Source organism: Bos indicus, chromosome 7, assembly GCF_029378745.1.
Source record: "Bos indicus isolate NIAB-ARS_2022 breed Sahiwal x Tharparkar chromosome 7, NIAB-ARS_B.indTharparkar_mat_pri_1.0, whole genome shotgun sequence".
Classification (NCBI taxonomy): domain Eukaryota; kingdom Metazoa; phylum Chordata; class Mammalia; order Artiodactyla; family Bovidae; genus Bos; species Bos indicus.
The window spans coordinates 43392046-43416102 of NC_091766.1; the positions used below are offsets into that span (position 1 = coordinate 43392046).

The following is a 24057-nucleotide window of genomic DNA, read 5'->3' on the forward strand; positions in this document are numbered from 1 at the left end:
GGAGCCCTACTTCGCGTTTTCCCGGAGCCCAAGGTGGGGGCAAGGACCCAACCCCTGGAGACGCCCTGCCGGGGCGCGGGGGCGGAGCAGTGACGTCAGCGCCGCGAGCGAGGCGGCGCGGGCAGCGGTGACGGCAGCGCAGCCCTGGGCCGCCCGCGCGCACGCGCCCCTGCGTCAGCAGCGCACGGGGGCGGTGGCCGGGCGGGGCCGCGGGGAGCGCACCTCTGGGCGCAGTGCGCCCTCTGCCGGCGCCCTTAGGGTTACAGCCAAGAGGTTCCCGCTGGACGTTTGCCGGGAGCTGGACACTCTACCTGGGATGCCGCCCTGGTTCGCCGCCTGCACCTCCCACAGTCACAGCCTCTTCTATCCGGCCGTCGCCCCTTTGTTATTTTTATGTATTTGTTACCTCCTAACGTACTGCACAACTTATAAACTATGTTGCGCGCGTGCTAAGTCTCTTCAGTCGAGTCCGACTCTTTGCGACCCTATGGACTGTAGTCCACTAGGTTATTCTGTCCACGGGATTCTCTCGGCAAGAATACTGGGGCTGGTTGTCATGCCCTCCTCCAGGGGATCTTCCCCACCCGCGTTTCCTGCATTGGCAGGCAGGTTCTTTACCACTGTTGCCACCTCGGACGCTCATATATTACGTTAATGTCTGTTAAACGCCCCCACCACCCCAAACCAGAGCAGGAATCTCGCTATTTCCTTGATGTCTCCCCAGCGCCTGACATCCAACGAGCGTCCCCCAAATCTTGAATTAAGTGTTTCCGTAACTTCTCCGCGCTGGCTTCTGGTCCTCAGGGTGCAGAGCCATGTAACCGATCTCCCTCACTGTACCACCGGGCTAGGAGCTCTCGCCGGAAGGAAACTACAATCCCTAGCATGCCACGCGCCCAAGTGCTGCCTCGTCTGCAGCAGCGCGCGCAGCGCGCCGGGAGTCGTAGTTCGCGCGTGCGCTCTCGCCAGGCTCCTTCTCCCAGAAGTCCTCTCGCGTCGTCCTCCTCGCCCTCCAGGCCGCTCCCGTTTAACAGGAGTGAGCTCGCCTCTGCGTCGCCTTCCGCTGTCCGCCAGCCGTCATGCTCCCCTCCGCGTTGCTCCGCCGTCCGGGTTTGGGCCGCCTCGTTCGCCAGGTCCGCCTCTACGCCGAGGCTGCCGCTGCTCAGGCCCCTGCCGCGGGTCCGGGACAGATGTCCTTCACCTTCGCCTCACCCACGCAGGTTCGGACGTCCGCGGTGCTCGGGACCCCATTCTGGACCCCTCCCCCATGTGGCCCAGGATCCGAGCCCCCAGTCCTCAGGTCGGCGACTCCCACTCCAGACCCGCGCCCCTCCTCCGTGTGATCCTGGATGCGAACTCCCAACCCTCAAGTCGGAGACACCCGTTCCAGACCCTCTCCCCTCCTCCATGTGGTCCGGGATCCGAGCCCCCAACCTTCTGGTCGGAGACCACCCGCATTCTGGACCTATGGTCTGGGATCCGAGCCCCCAGTTCTCGGGTCGCCTCCCCTCAGCCCCTATTTCGGCATGCGTTCGTCTTCGCGAGGTTCAGAACCTGAGCCCCTTGGCCCTTCTGCCGAATTCAGTGTCTCCTCCCCTGGCGGCTCGCTGGTGGTGCTTTAACCGTATCTGCTTCCGCGAAAGCTAGGGTGTCTGGATTTCGTCCTCAAGTAGAGGAAGGTGCTGTACCCCTCCAAAACATTGGCCGCAGCGGAGCCGCCTGTGCCCCCCTCCCCCGCCCCGCACCTGTCACTCCTGTTCTAGTTGTTTAACTACAGAGGACACCGACTGCTGGGCCTCGAGGGACTGGCCTTAGGTGACCCTTTCATCACGTGTGTTCTCTAGGTGTTCTTCAACAGCGCCAACGTCCGCCAGGTGGACGTGCCCACGCAGACCGGCGCCTTTGGCATCCTTGCAGCCCATGTGCCCACTTTGCAGGTCCTGCGGCCAGGCCTAGTTGTGGTCCACGCTGAGGATGGCACCACCTCCAAATACTTCGGTGAGTCGAGTGGGCACACAGATAGTAGGGGACGCACGTCTCAGCAGAGTGTTTTCAGTCCTGTTTTCAGGTGGCAGCTTGAGAAAGGGCGCCAGGGACATAGACCATCCCCATACGGGCAGTAGTCTAATTGTGGTTTGGGATGTAACTGCTCAGCAGTTGGGACTGACAGACTGGGGAAAGAGACCTAAGAGTGCTTGCCTGGCAGGTGCCTTTTGGAGAAGGGGTCCTTGGTTCTGTAAAGGTCTTTCACAGCATGGCTCCTGTCCAGCACTGGAATTCAGCTGGGGATCACCCCAACCTTAGCTCAGCTGCCGGGCAAAGAGAGGGGTCTCTGTCTCCGTGTCCAGCCCCCAGCGGATACACTTGTTGGCTGCCTGTCCACTTGTGTGCTGGGGCCTTTCAACCCTGGAGCCAGGTTGTAGGGTCAGCCTCCCAGCCTCACAGGGGCTGTGGGGCTGACTCTCAAGCTCCCTCTTCCTGCAGTGAGTAGCGGCTCTGTCACAGTGAATGCTGACTCCTCCGTGCAGTTACTGGCTGAGGAAGCTGTCACCTTGGACATGCTGGATCTGGGGGTGAGTGTCCTGGGGGAAGCAGGGGTTTGGTGGGAACAGGTGCCGGGCTGGGGTCCCTGCTCAGCCCTCACCCACCCCCACCCCCTGCAGGCAGCCAAAGCGAACCTGGAGAAGGCACAGTCGGAGCTGTTGGGGGCAGCAGACGAGGCCACTCGGGCTGAGATCCAAATCCGCATCGAGGCCAACGAGGCCTTGGTGAAGGCTCTGGAGTAGGCGGTGCCTGCCTCACACTGGTCCAGCTGGGAGACCTGGCCGGAGCTGGGCAAGGGTGGCCTGGCATGAAGACCCAGCTCCCCATGGGTGCAGGCTGACAGGGAGCGGGCCTGCGGGAAGCTGTCCTGTTAATAAGCCACTAGGGGGCAGCACAGTGCCAGTTTCTGCCCAGAGCGCCCCTTGGGGCCCTGCCCCTTTACGCTAAATAAACCCAGGTAAACAAGCCAGCTCTGGCAGGTTGGGTGGCTGGGGGCAAGCTGGGACACTTGCCCTGCCCGCGAGGAATGCTGTCCCCCTGGGGGGGTCTCCTGCCATCTGCACCACTGCTCTGCCCCTGCAGTGTCTGCTGCAGAGACCGCTGCTCCTAGCCACCGCCAGCAGCCTGCCCCCTGCCCAGCCCATATTAAAGACCTAGGATCCAACTTGTTTATGCTGATTTTATCCTGCTTGGTGGTGGGCTCCGGATTCAGTCCAGCGTCTCGCTGGCTTCCTGTGTCTGCCCACTGAGGCGGGGTGCTGAATGCTAGCTTCAGCTTTCCTGGGGCCGCAGGCTGTGTCCTGAAACATCCTGAGTGTCTGCAGTAAGCTGGGGGGGGGTGGGGACACTGCTAGTAAAACCAGGCTGGGTTCTGGTCTTCACCCCGAGAGGGTGGGGACAGGCAAAGGTCACCAAGCTGGGGCTGGGGATGGTGGGCAGGGGTGTGGTTTGCCACTTGTGGGCTGGGCCTGGGCTGCCCAGCGGACAGCAGGGCTCCACCAGGTTCCAGACTGACGTGTGCCCCGTGGGCGCCCCGCCCTAGCTGCCCTGGGAAGGGGCTGGCTCTGCCTGCTCCCATGGAGGCCCCGCCCTGTGTTCGCCTGGCCTGTGGGTGGCCCCAGCTGGCCAGGCGCCCAGTCCCTGGTGGTGTTGGCACCTCCGTGGCACCCCGGCCCCTGGAATGGCCCCAGATGGGTGGGGTGGCTGGGCGGGGGCGGTCCTGGCACCTGGAAGCTTCAGTGCTATCCCACCTCCTTCAGCCAGTCATTCCTTTTTTTGCAACTGAGGGGTGTCCTGGAACTGGCTTCAGGTGGCCGGCAGGAATCGCCTTGCCCCCTTCCTGGCCCTGGGTCCAAGCAGAGCGGGCAGGGGATTCCAGGGGAGTGAATGTGTGGGAGAGCTCGGGCCTCCCTGTGTGTCACTGGCAGCCAGAAGGTGACAGAGAGGCCACTCCAGGGCTCTTCATTGGTACGGATGGGCTGCGCGGTCTTGTGTCATGGTCCCGTGCGAATGACTGTCCCACGGCTGTTTCTGAGGCTTGGTGTCCCGGGAGCTGCCATGCCAGCTTGCAGCTCTGAAGAGGGTGTTTGTCCAGGCTTGATCCTTCTGGGCAGGTGAAGCCCAAGCAGCCAGCCCCCACTTGCCCAAGAACCCCCAGCTCAGATAAAGCTGGAACTGCTGTGGGGGCTCAGGTGCAGCCCCCCCCCCCCCCTGCCAAAGGCTTAGGGCACAGATTTTCCGACTTCTGGCCAGCTCCTTATCTGGTCTATAAATAAGAGTGAGGACACGGCAGGGGGCCTGCGGAAGGAGACCATCGCCGACCACTGAAGCAGCGGCCCTGACACCAGGTAACCTGCCCCCGGCATTCTGGGACTGGGACACAGCTGAGCCCCACAGTGCAGAGCAGGCCCCCTGAGGGATGGGCAAGGCTTGGATCCTGGCCTGGGGACCCCTGTGCTGATAGACTGCAGGGATGGCCAGCACAGGCCAGGTCTTGTCCTGGGGTCAGGGCACCCAGGGTGGGAGTGGTCACAGGGCCAGGAACCAGGGACCATGACCCCCTACTGAGAGTGCAGGCTAGGTGGTGCCCAAGGGCTCATCTCCTTCCCGGGAAGGGATGCCCTCATATCTGGAGTGTGCTCGCAACCTGGGACCAGCAGCCAGGTGAGAGGGGTCTTCTGAGAAGGAGAGCCTGAAGCAGGCTGATCTGGCATGTTTATCAACTTGGACTTGCAAAGCCAGGCAGGGGCTGGTCCCCTCCTGTGTGTGTGACCTTCAGGAGCCCCATGCCAGGACCAGCCCACTCCCCTGCAGGCAGAGGAACCCAGCCAGGTGAGATGAGAGACCCACCTGAGGTCTCCACAACACCCCCACCCAGTGCCACCTGCTCACTTGAGGGTTCCACCTGGCCTGCCCGCCCTGGAGTCCCACTGTGCTCAGATGCTGCGGCTTCAGAGCCCACGTCCCCGATGCTGCCTCCCTGCTCTCCCTGAATGTAGGCCAACGGCCTGGTCCCACACCTGACCTTGGGGCCCTCTTTCAAGCCTCTTGTGCTTGTCGTGGACTTGCTCCTCCCTGGAGCTCTTCTGTCTCTGGCAAGCTCTTGTCCATCCCTCAGGCCCAGGCCTGATCCTGTGGGACTGGGAGTGTCTGGGTGTGCCTGTGACAGGGTGGGGGGCAGAGGCTGGGGGACCTTGGGTGGGAGCAGGATGAGGACTGGCTCCATCCTAGAAAGGAGCACAGCCCTGGGAGGGGCCCCAGGGCAAGGGTGGAGGTGGAGGTGGTTGGGTGAGATAAAGGGAGGCACAGATAAGTGGATGGGGGTGGCCTGGGGTCCCCCTCCTCTGGACAGAGAGGGCCCTGCCCTCAGTCAGGGTCACCCTTAGAAAGCCTACACGAGGCAGCCAGCAAAGACAAAGCTGCAGACAAACCAATGGCTGTATGCCCTCGGTTTCATCACCTGTAAGATGGGTAGGGTGAGTACACCCACAGCCAAGGCTGGACACCAGCAGGTGAGCTAACCTAATGGGCTGATGTCGATCGCCAGGCTTAGGTGAGGGCCCTGTATCCCTGGGGTTCTGGAGAGACCTGCTGTATTTTACTCCATACCACAGGATCTCATAAAGGTCACTGCCCTCCAGAGTCACAAAGCCCAGCAGGTAATGACGGATGCACAGGGCAGGCCTGGAGCTGGTGAATCGCTCCATAAATACCCTCTGAGGTCACCGTTAAGGGATGCAGGAGGCCAGGGCAGCTGGCTGGGGCACCCCCACTGCAGGCAGGTGACTCGGGCCTGTTTTCCTGGACGCAGGCCGCTGACTCAGGCACCCTTTCCCGTTCCCCGATGCTGGCGCCCCCAGGCGGAAACACCGGGCCTGGGGTAGCAGGAAAGGGGCGGGGCAACAAATCCAGCCGTGCACCCCAAAACCCTATGGCGGGGGCCGGAGTGCGGGTGCCCTCAGTCGTCAGCGCTGCCGACCGTGACCCTTGTTTCGTAGCATTCAAGGAGGGCTACACCCCGCCCCCCACCCCGCTTCCCCCCGTTTAAAAGGGCGAAGCTTAGGGGGCGTGTGGCCCAGGCCGGACGGTGCCCCAGGGCCTGGCCGACAGGCAGGGGCGGGGGCCAGCCTGCGTCACCGCCCGCCCGGCCCCCCGCCCCCTGGCCACCTAAACTCCACCCCGAGGGAAGGCGGTGCGGATAAAGGCTCGGGGGCCGCCCGCTTAGCCCCAGACCGGCTCCGCCACCGCGTACTCGTCCCGGACGTGGGTACACTCAGGACAGTTGGGACCTCGGACGGGCCGCTCCCGGTGAGTGGGGGGCGGGACCTCACTGGCCGAAGAAGAGGGTTCTCACTCTAGGCTCTTAAGGGTGCCCTACTTTTCTTTGTTCTTTGAGCAGGCAGGGTTCAAGGTGTCTCCAACCCTGGGGAGCCCCTTGGGAACCGGAATGGGAAGGACTCGGCGCTGCCGGCAGAGCCCAGTCTGGACCTCTGCCCCCGCCCCGCCCCCGGGGCACTCCCACTCCCCGTGAGTGACCTTGAGTTAGTTTCCGTTCTGGCCTCTGTTTCCCCGACTGTGTAGCCCCAGTCTACTGACACAGAGGCTTAACGCTCTTAGGCTCCCTTAACGCCCGCAGTCCCGTCTGACTGCCCCCTACCCCGGGCTGCATCGGCGCCCCCTGCCCGGGTCTCTGGGCAGCGCTCCCGGGCGGGGCCGGCAGAGGGCGCGCCAGCGCTGCTGACTCACCGCAGCCCCGAGCGGCGCGCGCGGGCGCAGCCGGGGACGCCGCGTCACGTCACGGCTCGGGCGGGCGCGACTCGGGAAGCGGGCCCGGCCCGCGGGACGGGGGTGGGACGCGAGGTGGCACAGGCGCGGGAGGGGCCGTCCGGCAGCGGCCACGTCACCGGAGTGCAGGCCCCGCCCGCAGCTCCACCCCGTGCAGGGGCTTCAAACTTCTCGGGAAAGTGGGCGCCGCAGGCAGACCCTGCCGCGAGTCCTTCAGCGGGGACCCAGCCATGAGGCGCGGGGATCGCGTCCCGCTTCCGCTTGCAGCGGTTTCCCGGACGGGCACAGGGGGAGGCCCCGGCTTCCTACTCTTCCAGCTTTGGGCCGCCGCCTTATCCCACGGCAAACCACCCCAACCCGGGGTCCCGGGCCCCGGGCCCCGAGCGCCCCGCCGCCCGCCCTTTGTTGAGGGTCCCGGCCTTATGAATGGCTGCGGCGGGGCGGGGCGGGGGTGGGGGCGGGCCGGAGCGGCGCCGGCCCCGCCCCCGCCGCACTCCGCTTGGCCGCCGGGTCGGGGGCGGGGAGAGGGGCGGGCCCGCGCGGCCACGTGGGGCGGTGCCTCGGCGGCTCCCATTGGCCGGACCGCGCTGCCGACTGGGCTTTCGGCGCACGCTGATTGGTCGGCGCGGGCCGGCGGAGTAAGTAGTGAATGGGAGGGGGCGGCGGCCCCGCCCCTCGGAACGTTGATACATTATAACTTTTTTTTCTGTTACTTTCACCCCCAGATCCTCTGGCGGCGGCGGCGGCGACGGCTGTTGCTAAGGGAGGGGACGCGAGGGGAAGCACGGCCCGAGTAGCAGACATCCTTGAGCGTGGCTGGGTGAGCGGCGCCCCCTTCTCTGGGACCCTTCCCCGAGCCCGCCGCCCTGGAAAGGAGTTGGGAGTGTAGTCCCCACCTAGGAAGGCGCCCCGGCGAGCCGACGCGACCTCGGAGCTCCACTCGGATTTCTGATTCCTGATTCGCTTTCCACTCCTGGGAGCTTCTCCAAAGGGACGCTCGGTGCCCTCCGCTTCCAGGGACTCAGAGGAAACCAGTTTGGGATCTCTTCCCCCAACCCGCCCTGCCCGGAGGCGCGGCGAGAATTGGCGGCGCCCCGCGGACCCCAGCCCCTCAGCGCGGGCCGGGGATGGAGCCGCAGCCCGGCGGCGCCCGGAGCTGCCGGCGCGGGGCCCCCGGCGGCGCCTGCGAGCTGAGCCCGACGGCCGAGACGGCGCCCATGAGCCTGGCCATCCACAGCACGACAGGCACCCGCTACGAGCTGTCGGTGCCCCCCGACGAGACGGTGGAGGGGCTGCGCAAGCGGCTGTCCCAGCGCCTCAAAGTGCCCAAGGAGCGCCTGGCGCTGCTCCACAAAGACACGTAGGTACCGCGCGCCCCCAGCCCCCGCGCCGCCCCCTCGGGCCCCGGCCCCGGGGCGGGAACAAAGAGCGCGCCGCTCGGGGAAGGAAGGGGGCGGCCAGACGGGGTACGGGGGCGCGCCGCGCGCTCACGGGCGCCCTCTGCTCGGCCTGCGTGTCTCGGCCCCCTCCCCCGCCCGGGGTCGCTGCACAAAGGCGGTTGCGAGGGCGCCTCGGGTCGGGCTTAGGCGGCGTCCCCCACGGGAAGGCAGGAGGCCCGGAAGGAGTAGGGGTCCCAGCTGCGGGGGTGGGGGGCTCTGCGGGGGCCTCCTCTGCCTGCGACCCGCCGGCTTCCGCATCTGTTCAGCGGCCCCCTTTGCGTCTGGCTGTTTCACCCCCTACTCGCGTCTCTCTGCCCCCCTTTGTTCTCGCCACCGAGCGCTCTCCGCAGTCTACCCCTCCCCCCTGCCATTTAAATCGCCTCCAGGCCGGGGAGCCCTCCCTCCGCGGGCCTCCGGGGACACGCAATGTCCATCCCCAGCGGAGGGGCCCGGTGGGGGAGGGGAGGGTGGGGGAGGGTCTCCTTTGTCTGAGCGGCGGCGGCTTGCGCCTGGGAGGGAGGGAGGGAGGAGGGGAGCCCGCCCGGCAAAGCCCCGAAAGGCTAAGCGCTTGGCCCGCAGGGACAGCCCAGGCCCGGGTGGTTGAATTACAAGGGGGCGGCCCCGGGGTGGGGGGAGTGTGCCAAGGGGCGCGCTGTGCGTGGATGGTGAAAAAGTGCTTTGCTGAGGCGCAACTGGAGTGTCCCAGTCCAGAACTGGGGTTCCTTGGAATAAGGGGTTTGAACTGCCAGCATGGGACTCCCAGGGTCTGACCTCCACCCTCCACACAAACTCGGGGCCCTGGATCTGGAAACCAGGAAGGGGTGGGGGCGATGGACTCCTGTCTCTACCACATAAGCATAGCCCTCCCCCGCGGACTCTGCTTCCGAGTCCCTGCCTTGTCTCGGCGGCGGCATAGCCTCACCCTCTTCCTTCCTCCCCCCCTCAGCCGGCTCAGTTCGGGGAAGCTGCAGGAGTTCGGCGTGGGGGATGGCAGCAAGCTGACGCTCGTGCCCACCGTGGAGGCGGGCCTCATGGTAAATGGCTGGGGCAGCGAGCCCCGAAGCCCCGCGTTAGCAGGCAGCCCTCTCCCCTGCGAGCACACCCCCCAGCACTGACACGGAACCCCGTCCCTGCAGGGCTGCCCACCCCACCCCACCCCACCCCACCCCACTCCTCCTCAGGGCCCATCCTCAAGGTCTCCTCTTCTTCCTTCCTCTCTCTGTAGTCTCAGGCCTCCAGGCCAGAACAATCTGTGATGCAGGCCCTGGAGAGCTTGACAGAGACCCAGGTAAGATGCGCGCCAGCGCCCTCCCCACCCCTGGGGGCAACCGGTGGAGTGCCCGGCCACTCCGGAGAGCTTTGGGGTTGTTTGTGCTCCCAGGAGGCCTGTGGGAAGGGGAGGGGACGCGCCGCTCCGCCTTCGTGCCAGCTTGGCCTGGTCACCCAGCTTCCTCTTCCTCCTCCCCGCCCCCCCAGCACTCTCCACCTGACCTTGAGATACTTCTCTCCCACGGTGGCCTCCATGGGGGAGGGGGCCCAGCTTTCACAAGCCTGCCTGCGGGGTGACCTTGGCCCATGCTCTCACACCACTCCCACACACCCGGGCCTGCGTCCCCAGCCCCACCGGCTTTGTCGTGGAGCTCCCCCTGCCCAGACTGCGGTTTCCCCAGAGCAACATTTCTGATAGGAGGGTGGTTCTGGGTGACATTCCTTCCGCCTTCTGTGACCCCATTGTGAGGGGTGGGGAGTCACCCCTACTCCTCCTTCCTCTGGCCTTTGTTCTCTGCCCCAAAAGGGGGAGGGGGTGGGGGCGCCCAGCCCTGGGGCCAGCACAGCCCAGACAGGATGTTAGGAAAATATTTAGTAAGCGCGGGAGGGCGATGAGGAGGAAGGCTGGGGCTGGCCCACACAGGGTTCCCGGTTTTGTTGCAGCTTTTTTTTTTTTTTCCCTCCTTTCCTCATTTTTCTGGCAGTGGGGCCCTCCTCCCAGGAGGGTGACACAGGCCTCAGCTATCCGCCTGCTGCCAGGGTGGGGGTGGCAAGTCCTCGGCCTCCCTGGCTGGGCTGGCCCCCGGCCTCAGAACCTGCTCAGCGGCTTCCCTTCCTCCTGCCCCGAGGCCCTCGCCCCCTCCCCGGCGTGCTGCGTCCTGCCCTTGCCAGCCGGCTAGCACAGGGGAGGAGAAGGGGCCCTGGGAGCTGGGTGGTCCGCCACTGGGAGGGGCAGAGGAGTTGGGGGAGAGCCGGGAGCCAGCTGGGGGTGTGCTTTCTGGGGCAGGTGTGACCTGAGCTCCCTGCTCCTGGGGAGGGGGGCGGTGCTGTGGTTGGCAGGGGGCCCCTGGGGCGTGTTGGGTTCACATCCGCCCCAGGGTGCCTGCGTCAGGAGGGAGTCGGGGAGGCGCTGGGGCTGGGCGGAGTGACTGGGCTCCCAGCACTGCTTCCCTGCCTGGCACCAAGTCATGCCTGCCCCTTCGCCCTCCCCTGGGAGGAAGTTGCAGGGTGGAGTTGGAGGGGGCAGCCACTCTTACAAAGCCACCCAGGCCCTTTCTGCAAAGGGCATCTCTGGGGCTGGGGAGGGCACATGCAGAAGGGGCTGCGGGGAGTGGGGAGTGCACTTTGTCCGCCTCCTTTGCCTCCTCCCCATGGCCCCCAAAGTAGGGAAGGTTACACCAGCCGCTGCCAGCAGAGAGCAGGGAGGAGGAGGTGGTTCTGAGTCATCCCAGCCTGTGTCATTTCTCAGAAACCTCCACCCCCCCCACAATCCCGGCCCCTGGGGAGAGCGCAGTGCTGGCGGGCCCCCAAAGGAGGGGTCCAGTGCAGATGGGGGGATCTTACAGGCTCCTCACCTGCTCCAAAGGGGTTGCCAGGTTGGAGATTCATGTTTGCATGGGCTGTATTGAGGCCTTGGGGGACTAAGGCCACAGTGTGAATGGTCAGGGCCCCCCCACTGCCAGCAGAGGCAACGCCTCCCCCTCAGCCTCAGCCCCGCCCAGGACAGATAAATATTTATCTTGAGAAAGCAAAGGTTAGGACAAGAATTTGTCCAGGAATTCCACCCACTCGCTGTCCGAGTAGTAGCTTAGCTGGGAGGGGGCCTGAGCCTAGCCCCTGCAGTGTGCACAGGCAGAGAGAGGGTGAGGAGAGGTGTGAGCTGGGGGTTGTTTGAGAGCAGAGATGCCGTCTGGGCCCCGCCCCCTCTGGCTCGGTTTCCCCTTGAAAGAACCAAGTTGGCCAGGGTGGGCCAGGCCCCCGTCTTATCTGCCTCTGTCCCGCCTCTGTCCCCCCACAGCCCCCAGCGGCTCCCGACCTGGGCCGGGCTGGCGGAGGCGGCTTCCGGAAATACCGATTCATTTTATTTAAGCATCCGTGGCACCGACAGGGACCCCAGAACCCACAGAGGGGCGGCGAGAGGCCCCAGGTCACACAGCGTGGGGGGCCGGGCCGGGCCGGGCTGGGGACACTGCGGGCTGGGGCCCTAGGCTTGACGGGCCTCTCTCTGCAGGTCAGTGACTTCTTGTCAGGACGCTCGCCGCTGACCCTGGCGCTGCGTGTGGGGGACCACATGATGTTTGTCCAGTTGCAGCTCGCAGCCCAGCATGCCCCGCTGCAGCACCGCCACGTGCTGGCTGCTGCTGCTGCCGCCACCCGCGGGGACCCCAGCATGACCACCACCCCTGTGTCCTCTCCCTGCCGGCCAGTGTCCAGTGCTGCCCGTGTCCCCCCAGTGCCCACCAGCCCTGCCCCCGCATCTTCACCTGTCACAGCCGGCTCTTTCCGCTCCCATTCAGCCTCTACCACCTGCCCCGAGGTGAGTCTGGGGAAGGGTGCAGCGGGAGGACAGCAGACCCCCAGATATGTCTTCTGTATCCAGAATCCCATAGTTGTCCCCACAACCTGGTCTTGCATGGTATGGTGGGTGATATCCTGGCCCTGAACCCTAAGGGTTACTCTCACACCCCAAGCTCATGTGCCCTCCTTCCCCATCAGCAGATGGACTGTTCCCCCGCTGCCAGCACTGGTGCCAGCCCCACATCCCCGACTGGGAGCAGCCCCACCTCCCGCTCCCGCAAACCTGGCGCAGTCATCGAGAGCTTCGTGAACCACGCCCCGGGGGTCTTCTCAGGGACCTTCTCTGGTAGGTGTCAGAATGTCCCCATGAGCGGTAACACACACACTAGGCATGAGACGCTCCCCGGGGTGGCCACGTACATGCCTGGCTATACGGCCAGCCACAGGTCCACTAATGGGGGTGCAAGTGCCCAAGTCAGCCAGGGGTGCCCTATGTACACGTGGAACCCCGCACTGCCAAGGCCACACATCCACCACTGCAGTGTCCTCATCCGTGTCTCCCCACAGGCACACTGCACCCCAACTGCCAGGACAGCAGTGGGCGGCCGAGGCGGGACATCGGGACCATCCTGCAGATCCTCAATGACCTCCTAAGCGCCACACGGCACTACCAGGGCATGCCCCCATCACTCACACAGCTGCGTTGCCACGCCCAGTGCACCCCAGACCTCGGCCCCAAAACTACCTCCTGTGAGAAGCTGGCGGCCGCGGCCCCGGCCTCCCTGAGCCAGGCCCGCTTGTGCAAGCCCCCGGGTAAGTGTCCCCCTTGCATCCCCCCTCCATGGGTCTCTCAAGGCTCCTCTGTGTGCTTCTTCCAGCAGCTGAGCCCCCGGTGGTGGGGAGGGGGTCGCCAGCTGCAGCTCGCCCTGCTCTGTAGGCGCCTGTAGAGAAGGGAGTGTGTGTGTTGGGGCACACAGTGTCTTTGTGCCCTCCAGAGGGGGCTCCATCCACACTTCCTCCTCACCCCCCTCGGGCACCTTATCCAGATGGTGGGTGAAGCCACTGTGAATGGCCCAGTCAGCCTGAGGGAGGGAGGGGGTTAGCTTCTCCTCCTGCTCAAAGGCAGCTTGTGCCCCCCTGCCCCCACAAAACCTGGTTATTCCGGACACATTCTGAGTCCTTCGGAATTGTGAAGTGGGCCCCCGAGCCCAGGTCCTGAAGGGGAAACAGACACAGCCTGAGCAGCTAATGTTTATGACAGCTGAGTCACTAAGGGCTGTCTTGGGCCAGCCCTGCCCTCGTGGAGCTGACATCCCCAGTTGACGGAAAGTTCAGTAGATATTCTTGTCTGGCTCCCTCGTTGGAGGGAGTGTCTTGGGTTGGGCTTGATATCCAGGGGCAGCTACTGGGGGTCCTCACATTTGGTTGGGACTCTGGCCTCCAAGGGACCCTCAGGGTCATGCCCACTGCGTCCTCTGCAGGGGACCGGCTGCGGCAGACGGAGAACCGAGCCACCCGCTGTAAGGTGGAGCGCCTTCAGCTGCTGCTCCAGCAGAAACGGCTCCGCAGAAAGGCCCGGCGTGATGCCCGCGGTCCCTACCACTGGCCGCCCAGCCGCAAGGCCGGCCGCAGCGACAGCACTGGCAGTGGGGGAGGTGGCAGCCCCAGCGAGGCGGCCGGCTTGGGCCTTGACTTCGAGGACTCCGTCTGGAAGCCAGAAGTGAACCCCGACATCAAATCAGAGTTTGTGGTGGCCTAGGAACCCTGTCCCTCACCCCAGCCCTGGGTGGCCGCCAGCGTGGCCTCACACGGGAGGGCAGGCTGTCTGTCGGTGCAGCAAGAGGCTCCCCCCTCCCGGTTCCGTGTCCTTCTGGTGGTTTTTTTTTTTTTCTTTTTCTTTTTTAAAATTTCAATTCCTACCATGGTTTTCCGAACTCTCCATGGACTTGGGTTCCTGCCTCCTTGATTCGGCTCACACTCCCGCCCCTTCCTCCATTGCCTCATCCTTCTCCCGACCTGCACTGAGTCCCTCCCGCCCACCTTCCCAAGCTCCAAATATGTAGCAGTCTTTCCAGATGGTTGAGAGAGAGCGGAGACAAGGAAGCCGCCCCCCCCTTCCGTTCTGCCGTCCTCCCCACTCCTTTCAGGTTTAAGTCAAAAACGTAGATGCCTCATTATGCACTTTACAGACAGGGGAGGGGGCCGCAGAGAGGAGAGCCCCCACCGCAAACCCTGGCTCTGAAACCACCGGGCGAGGAACCCCGCGGTCAGGTGCGCGTCAACCGCGACCAAGCCCATGACGGCCAAGGATTGCTTCTTTTCTTCCATGTTCGAACTCTTGTTCCTGATTTCCTTTTCCATGTACCTTTTTCCTGGAAAAGAAAAGAAAAGCCGTTTTCAGGGGAGAGGCTGGCCAGAGCCTGCCTTGGGGTGCGGGCTGGGGTGTGGGACCCTTTCCTGCCAGGAAAGGAAAGAGGGGGGAGCCTGCCGCCAGCCTTCGCCGCCGTCCACGCACTGTGCGTTTTCTCCCACCCCACCCCGTTTTTCTGCGCTTGGGGTATTTATAGACTATTAATTTTCTGACTGAGCCAATAGTGGTTGGGAATCTCTTGAAAAATAGGGAGAGAAATGGCTGGGGAGAGGGGCGGGGATGATGCCCCACCCCCAGCCCTTCCTCCCCACCCAACCTGAGGGATCTGGGCCTGTGGACTGTGTCTGGGGGGCCCTTCGGCAGCCACGAGGGGCGGGGGTGCTGAGCTGTGAAATCCCCGCTAGGGGCAAAGCTGTGTAGCATTAACCCCCCGTGGGGGGGGTTCGCTGCTGGTCTAATTTGGACCCCCCCCACTCACGCCCCTGCCCCAGGGGCATCCCCAGGACAGAGGGGCAGACCTCCCCACTACTGGGGCCATTTCAATGGGGGTGGAGTTATTTTTTCATTCACTTATTTTTTACTGATAATGGAGACGTTTGGGCCCTGCCCCCCACCTGTCAGTCTTGTCCTGGCCCCGCCCCTCTGCTGCGCAACACTCCCCCCACCCTCTGCCTGCCCCTCCTTGTTAGAAGAACCCCAGGTCCTCACCCTACCCCAGGTTATGTGTTTAAAGTTAATGGTTTCAGATGTGAACATCTTGTGTTAACTGTAGCTCTGTACATTTTTTGTGGGGGGGTGGGGTGGGAGGGGGGGGGTCAGAGGGGAGGGGTCAAGGATTTTGTTTTTATTTTCATTTTTCAAAAAAAAAGAAAAAGGGGCGGGTTTGTTTTTGAAACGCTGTCTTGGATATCTATTTAATGTGTGTTCTGATGGTTATTTTTTTTTTTTTTTTTTAACGATTTTTAAATAACGTATGTGCCTCCGCTGGTCTGAGGGTGGAGGCCCCAGGCAGGAACTGTCCACCCTTTCTGCCCTTGGGAGGGCCCCTCCCCAGAAAGCATTACCCATCTTCGGGGAGGAGGGGTCGGGCTGTGGGGTGTCCCAGCACCTTGCGGGAGTTTCCTGTATGAAAACATGAAATTGGAAAAGAAGCCTACGCAAACACCGTGACTTCAAGGAATAAACAGAAAATGAAACACAAGTGTACGTCCGGCCTGCTCGCCTGGAGGGTAGAGTGGTTACTGAAGGGGTTCTGAGTATGAGAGAGGGTGGTCTTTCCCAGGAGGGCCACCAGGTCAGATGCTGGGGTAGCCCACCACCCCGGAGAGTGGAAGGGCTGCGGGGAGAGGGGTGCGTCCCATAACAGTTCCCACACCCCCTCCCCGCCCTGGGTTGAGGGTGGGCAGGAAGCTGTCTGGCAAGGGAGGGAGGGGCCGGCCACTTCCCGGTACCCAAGGCCGGAAGTCCTGCAGGGTGTGGGCACGGGGCTGCCCGAGGGCTGTGTGCCCTGGGTGGGGCCTCAGTTCTAAGTGGGCTGCAGGCGAGCCCAGAGACTCAGTCTCCAGGGAGACCTGGCCACACACGAGGCCACGGGTTCCCCAGGCACAGAAAGAGGGAAGTAGTTACATCCGCCCGCCCACGCAAAGGTGGGGGGGTGGGCAGCCTGAGGACCCCTGGCCCAAGCTCCACCCCTAGGGGGGTGGTGCCAGGCCTCCAGGACACCCATCGCGCCCAGAGTCCAGCCAGGGCCTAGGGCAGGTACTCAAGGCCCTTCAGTTTGGCTCCACCCTGACCCTTAATGGACTCCTTTAGGCTTGCCAGGCCTTGCATTCCAGCTCTCCCCAGCCCTGACCATTGCGATCAAGTTTCCAGGCCTTTGCTCGGGTTGTGCCCTACCCAGGAACACTCCCATCCCAGCTCCCCACCTCTGGCTGGGAACTTCCCTAGTCTGCGTCTTGCACCGCTGCCCACCTGGGGCTCCCTGAGGGCCGGGCCAGGTCAGGTGGCAAGTCCCACCTTCATCCACTTTGGGGTTGGACAGAGACACACCATAATATACTGAAGGTCGTTTTACATGTATTTCCTCACTTAGCACCGTCACCTAAGAGAATTAATTATCCTCCCACTTGGTAGATGAGAAAACCCAGGCTCAAAGAGAAATACCATTTGGTCCAGAGCACTGGCGGTGTTTGTTAAATTAGTGACCACCGTCCCTAGGCTCATTTCCTGTAGCCAAGACCCAGCCCTCCTAAGCCCCAGTTCCAGGAGCCCCACCCAGGGGGAAGGGAACAGGTGCAGTCCAGGAGTGTCCTGGGAGTACTTGCTAAGGCCCTTCTGCCCCTCCTGCTACCCAGTCACCCCCAAATCATTGCACAACCAGGCCGGGAAGGTAGTATGCCCGGATCCGCCTTATCCCTTCAGATCTTAAGGTCAAAAGCACAAACTTCCCCTCTGGTTCGGAGAACCACAAGGTGGAGGTGAGAATGGGACAGTTAAGGTCGAAAACCCTGCCCACGCAGCCGGACCCCCGGAGGTTAGGGCTGTGAACCAGATGGCCACTGCAGGGCTGGGTAGGGGATAAGGAAGGAGGGTGTAGATCAAAGCACCTGCTGAATCACAGGAGTTGTGTCTGCACGGTGCAGGGCGGGGGGCACTTGGTCCACTGCTGGGTACTCTTCAGGGCGCTGTCTGGTGCCTAGCCCTGGGGTCCGAGGGTCACAGCCCTACCCGGGAGTCCTAGAACCCCACCCCGGGTTGGGGCTGTGGCCCTTGGTCCCTTCCCGCTGTGCGGGCCTGAAACGCACACGCCTGAGAGGGGGGCGAGGACAGAGAGGTGCCCAGCCGAAGGGGTGCAGCGACCTGAGAGGCGGCGGGTCAGGCCACGTGGTCGTGGGCAGCACAGAAAGGTAAATTGAGGCCCAGTGTAGGCAGGGGCTGCGGAATCACAGGAGGCGGGGACGGCCCTGCACCAACCAACCCCTCCTCCCAGGGAGGAAAAAGTTGAATGGGAGGGGGCGGCCCCCGGAAGCCCGCAGGGATGGAAACGCGGCTTCCATGGCAACGCGCCGCGAACCGGGCCTGACGTCACTGTGAGGCGGGTGCCCCGCCCGCCCCCGTCCTAGCGCTGAGAGGCTCAGGCCCCGCCTACTCTTGGGACGCCTCATTGGCGGCCACCTCATCGCTGGTCTGCTCGCACCAATAGCCGCGCGGGATTGCTGCCCGGAGGCGGGACTGCGGCGTGGCCAGGCGGAGTGCGCAGGCGCGGAGCGGGGGCGTCCGCCCAACCTCCTCCCCCCCCCCCCCCCCACCCCGCCCAACCTCCTTTTCCCACTGGCCGCACGTCCGCAATTTGGGGGCGGGAGGCGCGCCAAGGGGTCTGACTACCGATGCAGCTTTGAGACGGAAGAGGGGGCGTACCTGAGGGTGCCGCACGTGGACCCCCGCACGGGCGCGATCGCGTGCACCCGCCTTTCAAGGCCGGGCATTGTCTGTTGTCTCTTCCCCATGACCCTGTGTGCACGAGCTCCAGGCTAGGGGAGCGCAGGGCGGGGAGCGGGAGAAGGGCAGTTGGGCTGAGGCTCTGCCAAAAGAATAGGAGTTTGCCAACTACAGGAAAAGGGAAATGGTGCCCCTTGTTGGGAGCACGGCGTGCGCAGATGTCTGAAGACGTGAATGCGGGTGCATTTTGGAAACATCTGAAAGTCAGTTTGGGGGACCTAAAACAAAAGGCGACGGCAAGGACCCAACAGGAATGATTCCTCAAATCTGGCTTGGGGGCGATGAGATGGGGACCCCAAGGAGGAGGAGCAGGTGGAAGGAGCAGAGGCCGGAACATCCCAGGAGGTGTCTGGTCTGGACGCTCTGCTTAGACAAGCCTGGGAAGGGACAGATGAGGCATTGTCTGAAGGGGGCCTTTGGTTCACAGTGCGATGTCTTCAAGGGGGCTGCAGGGAGTTTGGAGGTTAGGGACCCAGGAGGGGTCATGGCGGCAGGAAGGCCTCGTCGCTGCCTGGCTATGCCTCAGTTTTGCTGTGACCAGTAGTCCACTCAGAGAAGGCAGCGATCAGTATAAACAGGGTGGCCTTTGCCAGGTCGGGATGATGTGACCCAAAACCTCTGGTCCGAGTTACCCCTGGGGCTAGCTGGGGCGGACAGAGAGCCCCAACACTTAGATGGGGGTTGGCACTGGACGTGTGGACAGGTGTGGCTGCCAAGGTGTGGAGTCCAGACAGAGGCCTGGATCCAGGTGCTGGCTCACAGATGGGCCGTGCTTCTGGGGTGATGAGGCAGCTGTAGGCGGGCAAGGGAAGGTCACTGGGGTCACGTCTTTTTGTTCAATGCCAGAGTCCCCTGCGCGTGGCCAAATGGGTAACTGGGGCTAGCTGCACGGTTTTGAAATGCCAAAGGACGCGGCATTGGGGTGGCTTGGGAGGAAGGCTGGGAGAAGCCAGGTCCCTGGGGAGGTGAGGGTGAGTGGTGCCCCGCTGGGGCCAGCGCCAGCACCCCCAGCACCGGGCGTGTGCCCCAGCACAGCCACCCCCGCCCAGGCCTGGCGGGAACGCCCTCCTCTCCAGGCACCTTGGGAATGGGAGTTGCCAAGCTACAGCCAAGGGTGCTAGGACTCAACTCAGGAGTCTCCCCTCCAGCCCCACCCACGGCCGCCCCCACCGGGCAGGGCAGAGGACAAGGAGCCTCCGGTGTCACTCGGGACGGGTGAGCCGCCCAGCTCGCAGGTGTGGGCGGGGCCGCTGTCACCTGGGGCCCTTTCCCGACTGGAGATGGCCCCCAGCCCTGCTGCCTCGTTTCCCCTCACCCACGTATGCCCCTCCCCCTCCTCCCTTTGAGTTCTCCTTTCCTGTGTCTTCCTGTTCCCCTTTCTTTCCGCCTTTCTTGGTTTCTGGGTCTGTCCGTATTTCTGTCGGAGTCACCATCTCTAGGCTGTCTCCCTCTATTTTCGTTCAGTCTCGGCCTTACCGGCTCCTCCTCCCGACCCCTCCCCCGCTTGTTCCCCCTCTTGGGGCCCCCTCCCTCACCCCCGGCGTACATTCCAGCCTCCGCCCCCGCCTCGCCGCCCCTCTCTGGAGCCAGCTGCTGCAGTGGTGGGTTCTCGAGATGCTGCGGGTAGGCTTGAGCTGAAGTCAGAGGTCGGGAGCCGGCGGGGGCTGGAGAGGGCACCCCCTAACTCCTCTGGAATGTGGGCTGGTCCGGCCCCACGGGGTCGGGGGAAGGAGGTCGTGCGCCCGCAGGCGGAGACGGCTGGCTACATCTGCCCTGCGCATGGCCCACACCCCGAACGCTACCCACGGGCCTCGCAGAGAATCAACCCAACCCCGGACGCCCACGCAGGGCCCCTTACTGCCACCAGACCCAGACCAACCCGCCTCCCCGTCCCACACGCGCGCTGCACCCGCTCTGCAGTCCACGGAGAAGCTCATCTCGCCTGCAGCACAGGGACCCCCATACGCAACGCCCCCCACAGTCCCAAACCCGCCCCAACCTACACTTTTGGGTACCACAACCTCAGTCAACTGTGTGACCCTCAGAACCCGCTCTCACCCAGGGCCAAGACCTCCCTGACAAAAACCGCAGCATTGAAGGTCACATCAGGCAGCCCAAAATCAGACCCTCAGAGACGCTGCTCAGCGGAGGCAGCACTGAAAGCCGGGGCGCCCCAGCCACAGACACTGCCTACGCGCCCTTCCTCCTGCAGGCCCAGCAGAGCAAAGCGGCCACTGGGGTGGGCAGGTGCAGGAGCGTAGGTGCACCCTCAGAAAAAGTGGAGCTTCCTCCTGCACGGCGGACCATGCCCTGAGCAGCCTAAGACCCAGAGGAAGAAAAACGGCCCTAGGAGCCACTCCAGGGTGAGGCCTGGTTGCCTCGCTATGACCCGTGCTGACGCGGGGAAGTGCTGCTGTTGCACCCATTCTCAGCTGAAGCACCCCAGACGCTGCCTGCCCTCACAGCTGGGCACCCAGGCAGTCGCTGACCCTTGAAGGAGGGACAAGGATGGGCGGCAGGCAGGACAAGTCCTGTGGGCACCTGTGTCTCCCAGCTTGGGTGTGGGGGTGGGGATGTGGAGGCTGCTATGTACGTCTGCTTGGACACACAGGTCACAGAGGTGTCTTTCCTGAGCCCTTGGCAGCTGCCCCAGGAGGGCGGGCTCTCTCCCTGGTTGCCACTCCCAATGTTGCCGTGGAAACTCAACAGCCCCAGTCAGGGGTCCTTTGGCCCCTCTGCCTGTCTTCAGTGAACCTGTATATAGGACCAAGGTCAAGGGAGTCGACTGGGCTTCAGTGGGACAACTCCTCCTGCCTCTGCAGTGGGGCTGTAGACCACACAGTCCTGCCCCAGTCTCAGAAACCTAGGGGGTTGCCTCCCCAGCATCCCTACCCAGGGAAGCTTTGGGGTTTCCATGAGCATGCAGTGGCTGCACCAGGCCTGCATTTCACACACACTTGATATATCTCATGCATGAATGCATGTATTGGTGTGGGCCTCCAGGTGTCCCCTGGGTCCCTTCACAGTCTGCCTGCAGTTGGTGGGGGTTGTAGTCACTAGCATGGTCCAGGAGCTGCCTGACCTTTGTATTCCTGGGACGAGGGACTGGGGCAGGAGCAGAAGAGAGGCAGCCATCACATTCCTGGGCCATGTGTCACAGGGAGCTCCACCCAGGTGCCCACCACGAACCCCTCCACCAGGAAGCCCCCTCCTAGGAACAGAAGGGAAACAGAAGCCAGGCTGCAGTCAGCTGACTCCTGTACTCATCATGGGCAGCCACCTGGGCTTCCTAGGGATCTCACATGTGCCCCCTACGCATGCAGGTGGGAAATGAGGGGCAGTTAACCTCTTCTTCCGGGCTTCTGGCCTTCTTCCTGTCACCCTCCTCTGCCCTAGAGGCCCTGGTTGCTGCTGACACAGCACACGGCTTGTGCCCACCCCAGGGTCATGAGTCAAGACACACCACCAGCCATGGGCACATATGATCTGGGAGTTTTGGTCCCCTGAGTCACGCACACCCAGCCCTTCTGGGCTGATTCCACATCCTGGTTTTGCACATACTTTGGGGTCCGTTCACAACCCCTGTTCTTGCACATAGAAAATGACCATGCAAACATGTTTCCATGTGTGCACACGCATGCACACACCTCCATGCCACTTTGTAAATACACATACACGTGAGTTCTGTGCACACACTTCCACACCTATGTGCACGGGCACACAGCGCCACTTTCATGCTCACACAGGCATGGTCCTCAGATCCTGTTTCTCCATCTCTGCACCCACGGGTCCCCTGCCCAGAGGCACACATGTGCACCACACCTGGCAACATACATTCATCCAGTCCCCACTTCTCCCTCCCTGGCTCTGGGCCCCGGGGATCTGGGCCAGGCTGGCGGGCTGGAGTTTCTGCCCGGACCGTCCCACTTCCGCGCCCCCGCCGGGCGGCCGCCAGCCAGGTGCACCGGCTCGGCCCCCGCCTGGTCGGCCGAGAGGGGGCGGTAATTACGCGGCCCCGGGGTCTCTCACTCTCCACGTGCCTTTCATCCCGGCCACGCCCGACCGGAGCCCAGACGCTCATTACCGCCTCCCGCCCGGTCATTAGCTGGGGTCGGGGGAGGACCCGGCGTCCGGCGGGCCCGACCCAGCGGGGAGGCCTGGGGGTTCGGTGCGGGAGTGCATCGGCCACGCCCCCGCCTTCGTGGCAACGCGAGTGGGTGAGGTGCCCTGCCCGGAGGAAGCCGGGTGGTCCTCGCCGGGCGCCTGTGGAGGGGCGTCTTGTGAGTACGTAGAAGTAGACCTTCGGCCTAATCCCCGTCCCGCCGGGCAGGCGGCAAGCCGCGCATCTCGGCCACGAATAGCAGCTTCGCCCCCGCCCAAGGCTATTTTAAGCCCCCTCTCCCCGACCACCCCAAGCGCTCGGGCGGAGAAGTGGGGGGGCCTGAGGGCGGGACGGGAACCCCACCCCCCAACGCCAGTGCTCCTGGCAGTCAGCTGGACAGCGAGGCGGGCCCGGGAGCCCCGGGCCAGGCTGACAACGAGGCCGCAGCGCCCCCTTGTGTCCTCGGCTAGAACGTGGAGCAGGGCCGAGGCAGGAAGGAAGGTGGTCCTAGCCCCCTGCGACCACCCTCCCCACCCCACCCTCCCCACCCCGCCGCTCACGGGGACAAACAGTCCTTGTAACACACTGAGTCACAGGGACACGCCGGCAACCAGGTACGGATACAGGAATCACACCTGAGACGCAAGCACACACTTCCCACACTGTGCCCGGGGCAGGCGCACCTGAGGACAGGTATCCACAGGTATAGGACCACACTGCGATGGTAACCCGGGACAGTCGTGGGTACTTACTCAGCCCTGTACCAAGCAACAGCCTCGTAGTTAGTACACGCTGAATAACTGCTGGTGGAAAAATGAATGAACCAAGGTACTTCATAAAACCAGGAGAAGGCAGATTAGGAACCACAGAAGAGTGGGGGCGGGGGGCAAAGAGTGATGAGGGTCCCCTGTGATTCCGTCGCCTAGGCTGGGGCCAGGAGCCACCGACCTGACTTTGCTTGGGGAGCAGATCAGAACGCCGGTGGAGGCGGTGATTACTCTCCGGCTGGGCATGCCCGGCCCTCCGGCCCCACCATGGGCGCGGCGGGAGGGGGAGCTGAGCGATGAGTCCCTCTGCTCCTTTTAATAACCGCCCTGCGTGAGTGGCTGACGCAGCAGCTCCTGATGCTGCTGCTGACAGTTGTATGGTGGGGGCTGTGGTGTGGGGGACGAGGTGCAGAGAGACGGCTGCCAGGAGTCATGAACTACTGCCTGAGCCTGGGAGGTGTCTCAGCGACCTTGTCACAGGAGACTGTCCATGCCTCCGTCCCTACTGCGTCAGCTAGACCAACCTGAGTGTGGGACCGAGTGTGGGGCTTAGGGAGGACTGGAGCTTGTCTAGTATGTGTGTGAGGTCTCTCTTCTCAGATTCCCTCTTTTTTTTTTTTTTTTAACCTCAATTTGAGGCAGATGGGATCCTAGTTCTCAGACCAGGGATTGAACCTGCACTCCTTGCATAAGAAGTGGGGAGTCCTAACCACTGGACCAGTAAGGAAGTCCCTCAAATCCCTCTAACTTTTAGCAGAATGTCTGCCTTTGAAGACCGTCTGGAGCCCAGGAGTATTACCAGAGGTCTGGGGAGGCAGAGGTCTGCACTAGCTTCTTGCACCCCATGGAAGAGTCCAGGGCCACAGAAGGTACTGTGAGCCAAGGCCTGGGCAGGGGAAAGGGATGACCTCAAGAGGAGAAAGTGGGAACAGCCTTGGGGGTGAATATCTCTGCAATAGCAGAGGTCTTGGGACCCCCAGACAGGATAAAGATTCATGGGGAGGAGCCAAGTGGCACGCCCCTGGCATAGGCAGTGAGTGGGTTCTAGGTGCAAAACAGTGTGCTTTGAGGAAAGGGGAAGGGGCTAGAGCACACAGTGAAGTTGGGGGCTGAGCTGAATGTTGGGGTGCAGTGCAGACTCCAGGGCTGGGCACAGAGCCCAGCTCTGTGCGTTTGAGAGCCCAAGTCAAGGTCAGCCTGCAATCTAGAGCTAGGATGCACAAAAATGTCTGGCCGGCTGACTGTAGGGTATGGGTGCCACCTACC

General features: G+C 63.4%; 2 protein-coding genes across 6 annotated transcripts; both read left to right on the plus strand.

The window, feature by feature from the left end:
- Window positions 1-962: 962 nt before the first annotated feature.
- On the plus strand, window positions 963-3208 carry ATP5F1D (ATP synthase F1 subunit delta). The gene is made up of 4 exons (XM_019964859.2): window positions 963-1220; window positions 1845-1998; window positions 2485-2573; window positions 2664-3208. Exons 1-4 carry the CDS (start codon window positions 1080-1082, stop codon window positions 2784-2786), a joined length of 507 nt encoding a protein of 168 aa, XP_019820418.1. The 5' UTR covers window positions 963-1079; the 3' UTR covers window positions 2787-3208.
- A 2995-nt stretch (window positions 3209-6203) lies between these two features.
- On the plus strand, window positions 6204-15625 carry MIDN (midnolin). 5 transcript variants are annotated; one of them, XM_070793498.1, is made up of 10 exons: window positions 6228-6351; window positions 6443-6570; window positions 7554-8188; window positions 9214-9301; window positions 9493-9555; window positions 11554-11682; window positions 11767-12072; window positions 12252-12399; window positions 12621-12866; window positions 13535-15625. In XM_070793498.1, exons 3-10 carry the CDS (start codon window positions 7956-7958, stop codon window positions 13810-13812), a joined length of 1491 nt encoding a protein of 496 aa, XP_070649599.1. In that variant the 5' UTR covers window positions 6228-6351; window positions 6443-6570; window positions 7554-7955; the 3' UTR covers window positions 13813-15625. The 5 variants fall into 5 exon arrangements, with proteins under 5 accessions (XP_019820420.2, XP_019820419.2, XP_019820421.2 ...); XM_019964861.2 differs by lacking the exon at window positions 6443-6570 and having other exon boundaries at window positions 6204-6351; window positions 12255-12399; XM_019964860.2 differs by lacking the exon at window positions 6443-6570 and having other exon boundaries at window positions 6205-6351.
- The last annotated feature ends 8432 nt before the right edge of the window (window positions 15626-24057 follow it).

Excerpts from the sequence above, each read along its gene's own strand:
- MIDN (XM_019964860.2), top strand. The coding sequence starts at position 7,956 with ATGGAGCCGCAGCCCGGCGGCGCCCGGAGCTGCCGGCGCGGGGCCCCC. Across the intron at positions 9,556-11,553 it reads AGAGCTTGACAGAGACCCAG|CCCCCAGCGGCTCCCGACCT; the intron begins GTAAGATGCGCG and ends GTCCCCCCACAG. Across the intron at positions 11,683-11,766 it reads GGGGCGGCGAGAGGCCCCAG|GTCAGTGACTTCTTGTCAGG; the intron begins GTCACACAGCGT and ends CTCTCTCTGCAG.
- ATP5F1D (XM_019964859.2), top strand. The coding sequence starts at position 1,080 with ATGCTCCCCTCCGCGTTGCTCCGCCGTCCGGGTTTGGGCCGCCTCGTT. Across the intron at positions 1,221-1,844 it reads CCTTCGCCTCACCCACGCAG|GTGTTCTTCAACAGCGCCAA; the intron begins GTTCGGACGTCC and ends TGTGTTCTCTAG. Across the intron at positions 1,999-2,484 it reads CACCACCTCCAAATACTTCG|TGAGTAGCGGCTCTGTCACA; the intron begins GTGAGTCGAGTG and ends CTCTTCCTGCAG.